This window comes from Sinocyclocheilus anshuiensis, unplaced genomic scaffold (genome assembly GCF_001515605.1).
Source record: "Sinocyclocheilus anshuiensis isolate Anshui unplaced genomic scaffold, SAMN03320099.WGS_v1.1 scaffold1136, whole genome shotgun sequence".
NCBI classification, from domain to species: Eukaryota; Metazoa; Chordata; class Actinopteri; order Cypriniformes; family Cyprinidae; genus Sinocyclocheilus; species Sinocyclocheilus anshuiensis.
In genome coordinates this window covers 518,592-534,163 of record NW_015548521.1, presented here as the reverse complement: position 1 = coordinate 534,163, position 15,572 = coordinate 518,592, and the positions used below count along the sequence as shown (strand labels likewise).

Sequence of the window (15,572 nt, the reverse complement as noted above, 5' to 3'; positions counted from 1 at the left end):
TTGAAAGAATATGAGCCTCTGGTATGTACATGTGTATAGATTAAAGTGTCTACTAAGCGATAGCAGACGTAATGTGCTGGGAAAAAATCACGAAAAATGTGTCTGTGTGACATTTCCCTAGAGTATCAAAAGCATTCTTTTAAAAAAAAAAAAAAGGTCAGAATGAAGAGACAGAGGAGCGCTGTATCACGTTATATCTGAGTTTTGTGCTATACATCTCAAACTTTACTGTATCTTAAAAGTAAAGGATTCATTGGCATTGATGGACCTTTAACAACTATAGAACCTTTTCATTGCACAAAAGGTTCCTTAAAGTGGAAAAAGGTTCTTCAGATTATTAAAATGTTCTTCATGTGAAGAAAACAAATGTTTTTTTTAAGAACTGTTTACTGAAAGGTTTTTCAAGGAACAAAAATGCTTTTCTATGGTGTGAAACTACCCTTCACTCTTACAAATAAAAGTTCCACAAGGGGGTTTTCTTCGAGATGCAATAGAAGAACCATTTTGGGTTCCCCAAAACAGTGCTTAAAATAACCATTTTTGTTATTGTGAGGATTATTTTAATAATCTGAACAACCTTTTCCCACTTTAAAGAACCTTTTGCGCAATGGAAAGGTTCCATGGATGTTAAAGATTCTTAATGGAACCACAGATGCCGAAAATAATCTTTATTTTTAAAAGTGTTGTGCAACAAACACATATTTTTTTTGATACAATTTAAATTAATATATAATTAGACATGAATTTATTGTCTAATCAGTTTCACTAATAAATGATTTCACAGCTGTAGCTCCTTACTAATTGACTAAACTGATGAACTCCCTTCACCAGAATGGATGGGCATCTTTAAATAAGACAGATAATAAGATAATTTGATTTATTCATTTATTTTATATACTGTAGGCCTATATATTTTAAATAAGCAACTTGAGCTTCCAGCCCAAAAGATAAAGCATCAAGTTCAAAACCCCAAGGCACCGCCTGCAAAAGGTATTTACTCCAGACATGTTGTAAATCATATTCCCCGTTGATTTTGTTGTCATATAGAAAAACAGCCCTTGTGTGCAGTTAGAAAGCAACACCTTTTAAATCTGAACTAAATATTAATGCCACTCTGACATATAGATCAATGGCTGACAGTTTACTACAGCCATATGTGAAAGTGAAAACTGCAAAATCAATACAGCTCATTTTTTTCACCCCAACATGAGCCAGTGGACCTCACTACAGCAGCAGAATCTCGGACTTCAGAACCCAAAGGACACTAGCTCCTCAGACGTGTCAAACCAAATCAGGGTCTGCCAGCGACCCCCTCGTGAGACTGGCTGCAGGTGTATTGACCCTATTCTCGGTCTGGAGGAATGATGTACAGCATGGACACAGAGTTGTCAGTCTTCATTTCTGCTGTACAGTGAAAACACGTCCAGAGAGTCGCCTTGATACTCGAGTGAAGGAAGTTGCCAGAACAGTTTAGTACTGACTGATGCTTATTTAACTGAGGAGTAGTATTAAATGAGCAACAACATGGAACATTTATGATTAGATGGGTAGCTGACGTGACATGTTGTGCAGTGACAGAAGTGCCCTGCAGTTTTTCAAACAGCATTTTTCGAATATTTGTAAATGAATGCCATTTTGTGGAATTATTCATAGAGAGACTATATGGAATATATGTATATATATATATATATATATTAAAGTGCAAAGGCTAAAAGGAGTTTAAAATAGTGGAAATTCTTTAAAAAAAATAATAATAAACTTTAATTATCGGATTACACTTTCCTGTATACATACACAGTGGGGTCCAAAACTCTGATTTGTGGAGTTCATGCAGCTTGATAAATAAATAAATACACACACACATGCATACATACATAAATGTTTTATACTTTATTATGCTTGCGGATGCAATATTTTGATAAACTCCTAGTGGTTCAAAAAAACTGATACTAAACGGGTTGTAGGTTCAAATCCCAAGTATCATGTGTTGCTTCATAAACCATGAGATTCAAGACACTTGGGTTGCTCCAGGAGGATTGCCCCTGTAAGTCACTTTGTATTAAAGCGTCACATAAACGGCTTGGTAAGAAGAAGCCAACCTACTCACCTGTCCACACTGATCACGCACAGCGTCATGATGGATGCAGTGCAGCACATCACATCCATGCCGATGAAGATGTTACAGAAGACCTCTCCAAAAAGCCACTTTCCTCCCGTGAGGTCCGTCACGATCACGAATGGCATCACCACAATAGCCACGGAGAGATCCGCCACGGCCAGAGACACCAGCAGATAGTTGGACGGCTGTCTGAGCTTCTTAACGACGCACACCGCGATCACCACCAGCATATTTCCAATCACCGTCACGGTGGTGATGATGGCCAGCATCATTCCGATGACAATCTTCTCTGCTGTGGTGAAATCGAGCAACTGTTCCCCGCAGGATTTGTTCCACATGGCCACTGAGATGTTGTAGAATAAGTGTGAGGAACCATTGAGAACTTCCGACGCGACCTCAGAGTGAGTGAACGAGAAGAAATCTAGCGAGCCCGATGAGTTGAACATCATCCCTGCGCCTGATGATGAAGAGCTCGCCAAGAGTGCGCTCCGTGCGCCAAACGCATGCTGAAGCGAGCGCAGATCCGGGGTGTCTTCAGGCTTTCCAAAAGAAAAAAGGCAAGTTGTGCGGATACAGCAGAAGAAAACTTAAATAAACGGGAAGAAGGAGGACCATCGCCACGGTTTGGCTGTTAAACGCGCGCGTTTGGAGAAGCTGTACGGTCCTTGACTTGATGGAAGTGAAGCGAGGACGTGTGTGAGAATTGTGCACTCTAGTAGGTTAAAGGCGTAAAAGCGGTCTCAGCTCCACCTACATTAAGATGTTTTTCTGTCTTCTGTTGTGGAGGAAGCGCAAGAGTCTCTAGGGTCTCTCTCACTTCAGGTCTCAGGCATTTCGCTGTCAGTTACTGTTTCCTTTATTGTTTCTGTGCCTTGTTGCGTAACTACATGGATAACATTTTATATAGCATTGCACAATTTTATTTTTGGACATGTTAGATTTTGGACAGTGGAAAGTGGAGACGAAAATAATAAAATGACCATATACAATCTTACAGATATCATCACTGTTTTGAGAAAGCACGCACGTCTCAGTGACGGGCCAAAAGCACCATTTACAGCAATCAGTGACAACATTTTCAATAAAACCTGGCGCAGCAACAGAGACCCTTGGCATCTATGTGGGCGTGTCCAATTAATTTTATGCAAATATGCATACATTCTCGTATGCTTGTAATTAAACAATAATTATAATACTTTATCACCATATTCGTGATAATGATGTTAATAATAATAATAATAATAATAATCGGAATCCCGTTTTTAAATTCATCAGGAGACTTATTTTGCATATTTGAGTATGCTCGCCTCAGGTTTGCTGACATGAGACTGGGGGCGGGGTTTTGGAGATTGAGGGGGTGGTGTTCTAATTCAAAGGCTGAAATTGCTTACAGCACACTTTTATTGTAGCCTTGTTGTTAAAGATCTAGGTTGGTGAACAAAAAGGTTGTAGGTTCAAACCGGGTGTGCCTCACACATCCTGAAAAGTGAATCTGCGGGGTCTTTGCCCCCTGGTGGCTGGTTGCAGTACAGGTCATAAACCCCGCCCTCTCCATGTAAACGAATGGAACTTGAGTCAAAATAAAATAATAAATTACACTTCCAATACAAATTTCCGAAAGATGGTGTTGGTCATTAAAGGTAGTTGTTATCACGCTAATATATGTTCAATTGTTCGTTTTTGTGATAAGTTTTATTTTAGCTAGTAATTTGATGCTATAAATACGGGCATGTCGTTATGGTTGATTGGGTCTGGCTCCAAACGAATCTCTACTGTGCAGACTCTACTGTCATTTACTCAGGATGGCCATACTGAGATGCTTTGGCTTCACTTTTCTATAGTGGAAGGAATAGGAGACGTGTCGTCCATCTTTTTTTACAGTCTATGGTTCAAACCCTGAAAGGGGCGATTCATGACCACTGCACTGACAGAAAAGAGCTTAAAACCAGGTTGCTTCAGAGGAAATTGTCCATGATATAAGTGTACTGAAAGTCACTTTGGATAAACCGCCAGATGAAAATGCTTATAATTTTAGAATTTCCAGAACACCACGCAGAGCTCTAAGAGAACAAAAGCCCTGAAAATTTGAACAATCAAAACCAATCAGTTGAATGTTGACAGCTACGGAGACCGTGCTTGAACAAAAAATAAAACACATCCTGTACATGAATGGTGAGCACTCAGCCTCGTGGTGTTAAGTTGCATGAAAAATTAGTCTGTAATGAAGCGGAGAATTGCACAGAGTAGGACAGCATGTTCCCAGGCTAATGTGGTCAAAGCGGCTATCATCACCATCATCTTCGTTGTCATTGTCCAACAGATGGGGCATGTCACCCCCAGGGCCAGTTTGTTTTTTCATCGTAACAGATTTGAAGAAATGTAGCATTCCATCACTTGTTCACCAATGGATGCTCTGCAGTGAATGGGTGCCGTCAGAATGAGAGTCCAAACAGCTGATAAAAACATTACAATAATCCACACAACTCTAGTCCAATGAATTAATATGTTTGTATGAAACAAATCCGTCATTAAGGCATTTCAACTTTAAACCATAGCTTCTGACCAAAATAGCAGTCCACAATCCATAATACTGCTCTCTCCTGTCCTCGCACATCAAATTTTCACTGATATGTTTGTTCAGATTAGTCAACTTTTTCAATGGAGAAAGCAATATTATGCTATATTACAAATACCCAGCTTTTCACTTCACAAGATGTTAACTGATGGAGTGGTGTGGATTATTGTGTTTTTATCAGCTGTTTGGACGCTCATTCTGACGGCACCCATTCACTGCAGATGATCCATTGGTGAACAAGTGATATAAAGCTTTATTTCTCCAAATCTGTTCTGATGAAGAAACAAACTCATCTACATCTTGGATTGCCTCGGGGTGAGTATATTTTTAAAAAAAATTACAATGGAAGTCCATGGGAACTGAAACACTTTAATTTTTGGGTGGACTGTCCTTTTAAACTCATTTCGCACTTGCTAGGAAGGTCAGAGTGTGCCAGTTACCAGACACCATGCCAGTAAAGTAGCTGTATCCTATGACCCAAGATATGTTGGCTTCTCTTTTGATGTTCAAGGTCAAAGCACCTGGGTCAAGTGTTGCTAGAAAGATGAAAGCCAAGCTGCTTTGACCCAGCATGCTCACTGCTTCCCTCAAGCCTTATTGGTCAATATTCAGAGTAGCCTGACGTGCAGAGTGCCGCTGATGAGTGTCAGCTTAAATTAATATTCATTGCAGTGATTTGCTTCTGATGAGCGACACTGACTGCTGCTGAAATTACCTCATTTATATTGAAAGGCTACAATTCAGTTATGAGCCTCCATAGTGAGTCAGTACAGCTGGGAAAGATGTTTGTTTACTTACAAATCTCATATGTGTAGGTCTATAATTTAATCACATTTCTATGATAAAGATAATAATTATATATTTTTGCAAGAAGAGAATGAGATCAAGACTTGACACAGGCCTGACTTGAACCTGCATCCCAAGAGCACCGCATCTTAATTACAATTTTCATGATTGACATTTCATTTAGAAAACTAAATCTCTGAGGTATCTCTGGTGCACAAGTAGTTTGATCCTCATTAAAAAAGTTTTATGTAAAAATAAATGGACAGAACATTTGAAAAATTACAAATCTTTCAAATGAGTGTGTGAGTTTAATTGCGGTGTGATAGGAAAGACACAATGAGCCTTCAGATATACAGCAATGCCAAGTACAAACACGAAAAGGGGGAAGTCGTGGCCTAATGGTTAGAGAGTTGGACTCGTCACTTCACTTTATAAAGAAAATAGGATGCCACATTTAACCAGTCAAAACAAATAAACTGTAAAAATGAGTTTAATTCAATGCGTTTTTTCTTCTTCTTGTAATTATTTGGTAAAGTTACTAGCAATTTCTGAGTGAAAATTGTTTTGAAGTAAATTCTACACCACTTTTTTTCTCATTGTATGAAATCACTTTATTTCTGTCTGCTGCCTTTGCTTCACAGTTCAGCATAGTCACTTGTGAAGGGACTGTATGCGCTTGATATACTTAAGTTTTGAGCCTTTTATAGTTTGTTGCTTTATAGATATTATCCTGAATTTCCTTTTTTGTGGATCACCTTAATCTCCAACCTGAGAATTTGGGATCATGTGGCAGAGCTAAGTTTCCTTCCAGTAGTTATGTTCTCTCTGTAGACATTTTAATAATTAATTGAGATGTCTGTTGAGCTCAAAGATATGTTTGTGGCTGCATAATAAAACAATGTTTACTCTATGTAGCTTGTGTCTTCACAATCATATACAGCACAGGGGAAATAAAGAAGAAATGTGTCACACAATCCTCCAAAGGCAGAAGACAAAAAGACTTATGGCAGGAGATGTTTGACTTGATGCTTTCTTATAATACAACACACTATAATTTAAATTTACTGACTGCAAAATGAATCAAACATTTCCCAAAGTATGATAAAGTATGATAATGACTTTGTATTTAGTGTAACTCATTTGAACAAATTAAGTTTGTTTGTTGAACGTTTTTTAGAATCTTTATTTTTCTATATCACTACTGTTGTGTAGTTTTTCTTCGATGTACGGCCGCCGCATCTGAGTCTTTGTCTGTCAGCTCATCCGTTTTATACCTTTTTCTCTTACCAAAGTTGGTAGTTCCGGTTTTTATTATTGGCTATGTCTATCTGATTTGCCACAATTTCTTATCAGTGGAATTTGGCCAGATCAGCCACTTTTACTCCCATGGCCATTTTTATTAATGGTGGAATTTGGCCAGATCAGCCACCTTCATTCTGCTGCCAATAAGGTGGTCACATGAGACATTCATCAAATCTGTTTACTTGTTCCTGTTAACTTCTGGGAATAACCCAGAGTTCATTGGGTTATTTAAGTTCACTTGGTACAATCCAATGGAAACCACCAGTATTGCCCAATGGATAGGCCCTCAGACTTACAGTATTGGAATAACTCAAGCATATTAATCAGTATATTGATTACTTTCATGACCATTCATCATATTTTAAGTAAGATAATACCATATTGAGTAAATAGCATAATATATAATAGAATTACACATTACTACATAGAGCAGAATGTTAGAACAGAAAACAAACCTGAAGAAAATTTCTGAGATACTATAAGTTTAACAATAGCAGGGCGATACATATGTATGGAAAACAGCACCAGATAAGTCAGAGTTGTAGCTGATCTGTTAGTTATCTCTGTGCATGGTGAAACAAATGCAATACAGTATCCATTCCACCTATAAGACTGCAGCATCATCTGTTTTGTGAAAATATTTCTTGCCTTGACTTTGTGAACTTTGGTAGTGGCAAGAAAATGAATTCTCATGCAGCAAAGGTCCTTGGGAGAAAAGGGGTAAACACTTTGATGAACTATTCAAACTGGTGCTCACTGTTCAAAATAGACGATTCCTTATGCTATTTTTCTTTTCAACTGAAGTTTTCTGATGACTTTTGAAACAGTTCATGCACAGCCAGATTTATTCTTACTAGTTAAAAGCTTGTTGCAGCTTGCGTTCGAAACCAAACCAGTTTTTGCTTCTTTTCTGAATTTAGCTTCATTAATGGAACTCTCCAAACATGAAGGGGTTAAAGCGTTGCCCTTTTTATTTTTAATAATCTCCTGGGCACAGCTGAATTTTGTTCCCTGTAGAGGACGTCTGTATTTCATACATTTCTGTGAGACCACACACATCCCTGTTTTAAGTGGTGTGTCATAAAAAGGACATCCTGGGCTTTCAGAGACACTAAATTTAGCAGTTTGTCCATAACAGCGCCCTTTCCTGGGTTTTTTTTTTTTAGAAATATCTCACAAGAAGGAGAGGAGGTATGTAGTATTTTTCTTGTAATTATCATTTGTACTGGATTGATTTTCAAACAAACATCCATGGAAAACTTTGTTTATTCTAAAATTAACATCTTTGTCCACATTTATATATCAGATGTATAAGAAAAGCTAAAGATTGACTGTTTAATAGACATCATTTTTGCTAGTCTTTATTTTAATACGCCTCATTGCTGTCTACAGAGAACATCAAATAAAATATTAACAAAGAATGGACTGATTTTGGTGGACTGAATGGACTGATAACTAATGTTAGCCTATCAAAAAAAAAAACTAAATGCACAAACATGTTAAAAACATTGACCAATTTATTTGAGTTACAAGTTCAAAAGTGTTCCCAAACTTTCCTTTTACTTACGAATGAGTCATGAATTGGTTTAACTGAATCATTGAAAAGAATCACGAATCGGACAACACTGAATCAGTAATTGTTCGATTCAGTCCACCCGGTTGTTGGAGAAGTGTCGACTACATTTGCAGGTACAGTTAGCCTACTTTATACCCTTTTTACGGTTTTATGCATGCGTCAACCTCATTTGTTTCTAAAATAATCGAATAGAATTGCTTTTTATTACTGCGTGCGTCATTCTGTCGAATAATCAGTTTGAATGGACTTCGCGCGCTGTCCAGTTTCGACATTCAATGGCCAAAAAAGTACTAAATGCACGTCGGTAATGTTATATTCCCCTAGCCAAACAAAAAATGTCATTTAATTTTAATTTGCAAATCGAAATTAAAAAGTGAAATAATCTCAGCTGTAGTTTTAGACGCTTGTCAGGCAGGCACGTGCGCATGTCGACTGAGATAAAGATTTTGAATGTCTGCAAAAATGACATTAGCCTCGATTACAGCAATTAACATGACATTTTTGGGCATTTCAGTTTTTTTGTGCTTCAGTGCGCATATTTTCTAGAAGTCTTGCACAGTGACTCTTGGGGCCTCTTGGAAGCGTGCTAAGAAAAAGCGCAGTGAGATATACTATTATGATTTATTGCCTTAAAGCTTCTGCAGTGCTTTGACAGTGTTGTAGATAGACATGTCAAGAGAACCTTCATTGTGCTTTGTTTTTGTCAGTTGCATTGAAGTGCAGCAAAGGAAGAAATGGATCCAAAGCGACCCCCCTTTCCGGGGCCCCCAGGGGTCACCCGCATGCCATGGATGCAGTCAGCAGAAGATCAGGGTCAATTGCCTGACCAGCCCCCATTGGGGCGAGCCAGAGGTCTGGTTCTGCCTAAAGATGAACCTCTTCCTGGACGAGGTAGAGCCTTAGGCGGACCTGGAGAAATGCCTGTGCGGTTTGGGAGAGGCATAACTCCGTCTGTAAGCGAGCCTCTGGTGGGCATTCCTAGAGGAGTGCGATTACCGACAGACGAGGGAGGTTTTGGAAGAGCCCGAGGTTTTTTGCTGCCCGCTCCAGAGCCCAGTGTTGGGATAGGGAGAGGGGCTGCTGTGGGACCAGTGCCTACACTGGACATTAAAAAATCAGATGTACAGGAAAAGATGCCTGAGCTGCAAACAGAGGTGGCTCCAGCGATCGCCCAGGTAAAAAAAAAAAAAAAATGAAATTGTGATTTAAAGGGGAGCTATTGTGCAAAATTCACTTTTACGTGGTGTTTGAACACTGATGTGTGTTTAAACAACCAGCCTATAATTAGGGTCCTATGAAATCTGTTTTATTTTTTCCCCAAATTCCGTTTTTTCCATTTTAATTTTTCAAGATTCCATTGATTCCACTGATTCTTGATTCCTTTTAATGCTTAAATTAAATGTTATTAATCAAAAAGCATGCCTAATTAATTAAAACATGAAACCATTTAACATCAGTTTATTAAAAGTTTAACAAAAATTAAATTTTTAGGGCCCTATGAAATGTTTTATTTTTTTTCTCACATTTTGTTTTATTGTTACCAAATTCTGTGTTTAATTTAATTATGTCTAATTATTTGAATGCATAAAAACAACCTAATTTATTAAAATGTGTTTTTACAATAGCCCTATGAAAGTTTCTGGCATAAAACAATCTTTTAATCAAATGAAAGTTAAACAACTTAAGTTATACTTTTCATAACAAAAATAAAAACCGGTATTCGGTATGAACCGGTATACCGCCCAGCACTACTTTGCATTACAACTGTACAATTACAATATTAATTTGTATGGCTGTATTATTATTATTATTATTTTAATTTTAAGCCAACTAACTTTTAAAACAAACAAACTGTTTGCTGAATTTTTGTGCAGCATCATAAAATGAATTCAGTCACTTCTGCTATGCAAACACATTAATTCAAGCTGAAAAACATGGTCATTTAAGCTGTTTCTGTTACTCTATTGAAGACTATTATTACTCCATTCACAACATCTGTGAACCAAGCTGCTCTTAGGTGCTGCAAACACCAGCAGATAATGAGCTGCTTGCGTAAAAGAACACAGTGCCATGCTTCAGTCTGAAACATGCAGCACATATATTTACTTCATTAAATTAGTGAATTCAATTAAATGCATTTAATTAGTCTCACCAAATTTGAGGAAATAAGTGTTTATTGTTATACAAGTTCCAGATTAACACATTTGATTTAGCAATAGATTTATGGAAAAGTCTCAGGCTTGGCTTTCTTTTAGGTTGAGGCTCCTGGGCCGGGGTCATCGCTGGTGTCCATGTTCAGGGGCCTGGGCATTGAACCGGGAAAGACGTGGGGCAGAGGAGCTACACCTGTTGGTATGTGAAAGGAAAAAGTGAAAAGCTTTATTTTTGCTTCATTGTGCATGTATGCATCTTTAGATTTTCAGGAATTGACTTCAAATTCACCCAAAAATTGAAGTCCAGTCATCATTTACTCACAGCCACAACTCCAAAAAGGACAAAAGAGATTGGCACCACATTTTTCGTTATTATAATTTAAAAAAAAATGTATTATATATTCTCTCTGTATTTTTATTATTGTTTTGAATGAAATTATTATTCTATTCAGCAAGGATAAATTGACAAAATGTCACGATTCGATTCGATTCTCATTCACAAGCTTGCGATTCCATTGCCGATTTGATTCAGTATCGATTATTTTTGATATATATCAGGTACAGTACATGCCAAATTTTCTCAAGAAAAAAGATCTCAACTAATGCTGTAAAATATACATGAGAGTCAGTTGGTAATACATTACTGTAATATTGACGGTTAAAATTGACTGATTTGTTAAAATTACACTTAATGAAGTTTTTAAAATAATAAAGTTAAAATTACATAATAATATTTCTACTTCAATTCGGTTTTTTTTTATTATTATTTTTTTTAAATATAAACAATGGTGGCTGGCATAAAAACTTGATGGATTTATTCAAACATAAATTAAACATTGAAGAACAGTAAAATTGATAATGAATATGTTGTATGGTGCATATATTTAGTAAAATGCCTCTCTCTACAGTTTATTTTTCCAGCTGATTAATGAGTTTATGGTCACCAAGTATGTTTGTTTCTGAGGTAAATGTGACGTTACGTGACATTGTTTAGAAGCCGTTATATTGACGTCTTTGTGCGGCTGAAACACTTATTGAGCGATTACATGAGACAGGATACGGATTGTAAAGTTGTACTCTTTCTTTTAATTTACCTTCGGATGTTTAGTCATGTTTATTTTGTGCTGAAACTTGTATTAATGTGGAGGAGATGATTAGTTCACGTGCGCCTCGCGCTGCTGCATCTGATGATCGAGGCGCTACAGCGATCTGTCACTCCACATTAAACAGCGCCAAAATGGCATTTATTGTTTAAATACTGCAATACAACGGACAGAATTTGAAATCTGAGACTTTGTTTCATATTAAAAGTACCAAAGCACAATGCTTATTGCGATATATTGGATGGGAGGTGCCCTTCAACGTTCCGTCCATTAACTGAAAACAGGACTAATCGATTCTTGGGATTTAACAATCAATATCGTTTCGTAAAAATTATAATCGATTAATATCGAGATATCGATATTTTTTACCCAGCCCTAAAATATAATGTTTCAAAATATTTATTTTTCATATAAATACTGTTCTTTTGAACTTTCTATTCAAGGAGTTCTACACAATGTATCACGGTTTCTACAAAATGATTTTCGATTTGTCATGTGACACTGAAGACTGGAGTAATGATGCTGAAAATACAGCTTTGTCATCACAGGAATAAATTGTTTTAAAATATAGTCAGATAATAAAAGTTATTTTACGTTGTATTAATATTTCAAAATATTACAGTTTTACTGTGGTTTTAGATCAAATAAATGTAGCCTTGTTTTTTTTTGGGAAAAACATAAAAATAACCCTGACCAACCCCAAACCATTGAAAGGTGGTGAACATTTAATGCCAACATGTTTGCGTATTCATTCAGGTTGAGATGCAACATTTGGTTTTTAAAAAGTTGCATATTGGCATAAGGAGCAGGGCCTATACTATTATACCATTATAAATACAACACGTCTTAGTCAACCCTGCTGTGTACTGCATTTAATCAAACTCATACCGGTTTTATTATTCATGTCAGCGCTAGGTTGATTGGAGTGGGCATTAAATTGTGCGCCATCATTTTTGTATCCTTGGCAACACCAACAAAGTTGAATAGTCACCAATTAGACGTGCAATTTACTGCTGAAGACAGCAGGAAGGTCAAGTAGCTAATAATGAAAACAAACTTAATCTGCAATGTAAATACAAATGATGAACTTAAGCCCATTAATCTTCTATTTAAGAGCTTTTTTTCTTTGTAAGGACTTGAATAGTGTTTGAAATAGTCCTTGGCGTCTGAAACAGTGACCTTTCTGTGACCTTTCCGCACAACTCTTGGGAAGCCTCTGCTTTTTGGGGCTGCACTTGACCTGACTGGCTTAAAATATATATTTTCTCAACACAAACATGACATTTTAAGATTTCACTTTCAGCCTTTCCAGCACTATAACAACCTATGGCTCATTGTCACAGTGTTTCTTATGTCCCTAAATGCACCGGTTCTGGGATTAATCAACTGTCTGAACCAATATGTGCCAATCAGCAGCTGTTCCCATTTGATATATTTGGCACACACTGTCAGATAGCAATATTAATGTCAATACTAAAAAAACCGACAAATTTGTTTTATTCCAAATTCCCTTTTGTTTTATTTATTTCTGGATTCATTAAAGTAGTTTCGCTTTCACAATGAAACACAGCGTCACACACGGTGGCCTAGAATGAGCAGAGGACGGAGGGCTTGAGTGAAGATCTTCTTTATGCACCAACAGCTTGTAACACTCCAAAGAGAAAGGAAAAATTGAAATCGCATCATATGACCCCTTTAAGAAGTCATATGAGTCGCCTGTATGATCATTTTATGGGCCTGTCATTGTGTTTTTGGAACTTATTTTGCTTCACAATTGAAAAGATCTTTTTCATTTTTGGGTGAGATTAGGGACTGAATCAGACTGCATCAGAATGAGTTTTGCTTTGTGTGGTTGCAGTGTCCTGGGCAGAGGATTTGTTGGTGTTGGCAGAGCTGCGTTGCCCCATATGAGTGTAGGCCGTAGACCGATTGGCCCGTCGGGTCCCGTTTCTCCCGTTGCTGCCCCGTTCTCCTTGCAGTCTGCCGCCTCCGTCTCTGAAGAAGCCCCAGTTCCTCCAGGAACACCCCCAAAAGTTGAAGTGAAAATTGAGAAAGTGAAGTATGAGTTCTCTTTCAGTCATTTCTTGTCCTGTTTGTAATTTTTTTTTTTTTTTATCATTTCAAGCAGGTTTTTAAGAAATTCATACTCCACAAGGACACATTAAATTGATCAGAAATTACAGTAAAGACATCTTTAATGTTACAAAATATTTCTATTTCAAATGCAGTTTTTTTTTAACCATGTGTACATTAAAAAATCCTGAAAAAATGTAGCCCAGTTTCCACAAACATATTAAGCAGCACAACTGTTTTCAACATTGATAATAATCAGAAATGTTTCTAGAGCAGCAAATCAGCATATTAGTATGATTAGTATGAAGGATCATGTGACACTGAAGACTGGAGTAATGATGCTGAAAATTCATCACAGGAATAAATTACATTTTAAAATATGTTAAACTAAAAAGCAGTTATTATAATAATATTTCACAATATCTTTGATTAAATAAATGCATCCTTTATTAACACGAGACTTACTGACCCCCAACTTTTTAACTGTGTGTACATAATATACATTGTAGCTGAGTTATGACCCAATTCTGCCTAATTTGCAAATGATTTGTTCCATTGGTGCTGTGCTTAGCAACGAATCAATCCAACAAGTTGGTACAGACTAATGTTTCTCTTCTACAATGTGTTTCTACAGGGAGCCTCTGCAGAAAATGGGAACAAAAGGCTGTCCCGTATCCATCGGGTCAAACTACATCCCCATCTGTTGCAAAAATGAAGCTGTGTTTCAGTACCATGTTACTTTTACGTGAGTCAAAGGCTACGTTCACACTGCGAGCCTTAGTGCTCAATTCCGATTTTTTTTATCAGATCCGATTTTTTTGTGTAGCGGTTCACATTGTTGTTTTAAATGTGGCCAATATCAGTTTTACAGTGTGAACAGATCATGGTTCTGAACTGACCCGCATGCGCAAAAGAACAATACGAACAGGGTTTCCAGGTTTACACAACAAAATCCGCACAATTGCTTCACAAAACTAGTCCAAAACTAGCACAACCATGTTCAGGGGGATAAACATCGCATTAGTGGGGTCGCGTCGTCCCACGACGTTGAAAAACATCCCGCGGCAACAGTGGGAAAAGTAGCCTGATTCTGCGGGGAAACTGGATTTGGCAAAATTTTCGTACGGAAGTAAACACGGAGGGCATAAAGTAAGCGATTATGCGTTTATTTGTAGTGTAATCTGCTGCTGAATCCGGCGAAATTACGTGCAGGCAATATGAAAAATAAAGACAAGGATGTGATTTTAAAATATCAAAAATCCTTGAATTTTAGATCAATTTACTTGTAGCAACACTGCATAAGATATTAAGACTTTAATTATATACATTAATTGTTAATATACACCAGTGTTAATTTTGACAGCAAATTTAGATTTAGTTTCAGTCATAGTTTTTTGACTAAAATGCCATTTAGTTTTAGTCATATTTTAGTCATCTGAATTGTTTTTAGTTTTCGTCTAGTTTTAGTCGACTAAATATCATAAGATTTTAGTAAACTAAATCTGCAGTAAATTTAGTCGGCTAAAATCTAATGTGTTTAGTTACAGTACATTTATTAAGCATTTCTCTAAAATTTCCAAACTCATAATAGTTTTGATATTAAGGTTTTATCATGATAGACACCAATTTAACTGCTGTGACACACAACATGCCTTTAAGTTAAAATTAAATAAAACCACTTCTCATAAAGAACAAGAACATGGTCTTCTTTTTAATGAAATACCAATGGTTATATAGGCTAATTATGCATTCTTTATAGCAACTTGTTTACCATATTCTTCATTCTTTCAAGCAGACATATTTATTTCTATAAATAAATTTAGATTAATCTTTAGGGCTACTAAAGTTTTTCAGTCAAGAGCAGTGCGTGATTTTCTGTCTTTCT

The 15,572-nt window shown here is 36.8% G+C and overlaps 3 protein-coding genes across 3 annotated transcripts in view; 2 read left to right on the top strand and 1 right to left on the bottom strand.

Moving 5' to 3' along the window:
- LOC107656814 (5-hydroxytryptamine receptor 7-like) overlaps positions 1–2,699 on the bottom strand; it is a 45,240-nt gene extending 42,541 nt beyond the window's left edge. The window contains exon 1 of the mRNA XM_016444761.1: positions 2,108–2,699. Coding sequence (XP_016300247.1) covers positions 2,108–2,568 — 461 coding nt within the window. The 5' untranslated portion in view covers positions 2,569–2,699. The remainder of the gene's footprint in view (positions 1–2,107) is intronic.
- The window catches only part of LOC107656813 (piwi-like protein 2), a 60,414-nt gene that overhangs the window by 4,138 nt on the left and 40,704 nt on the right, over positions 1–15,572 (top strand). Inside the window, exons 3-4 of the mRNA XM_016444760.1 lie at positions 13,473–13,673; positions 14,322–14,432. Coding sequence (XP_016300246.1) covers positions 13,522–13,673; positions 14,322–14,432 — 263 coding nt within the window. The 5' untranslated portion in view covers positions 13,473–13,521. The remainder of the gene's footprint in view (positions 1–13,472; positions 13,674–14,321; positions 14,433–15,572) is intronic.
- On the top strand, positions 8,888–10,718 carry LOC107656801 (piwi-like protein 2). The gene is made up of 3 exons (XM_016444748.1): positions 8,888–8,959; positions 9,066–9,533; positions 10,614–10,718. The coding sequence occupies exons 2-3, from the start codon at positions 9,093–9,095 to the stop codon at positions 10,716–10,718; spliced, it is 546 nt and encodes a 181-aa protein (XP_016300234.1). The 5' UTR covers positions 8,888–8,959; positions 9,066–9,092.

Excerpts from the sequence above, each read along its gene's own strand:
- LOC107656801 (XM_016444748.1), top strand. The coding sequence starts at position 9,093 with ATGGATCCAAAGCGACCCCCCTTTCCGGGGCCCCCAGGGGTCACCCGC. Across the intron at positions 9,534-10,613 it reads TGGCTCCAGCGATCGCCCAG|GTTGAGGCTCCTGGGCCGGG; the intron begins GTAAAAAAAAAA and ends GCTTTCTTTTAG.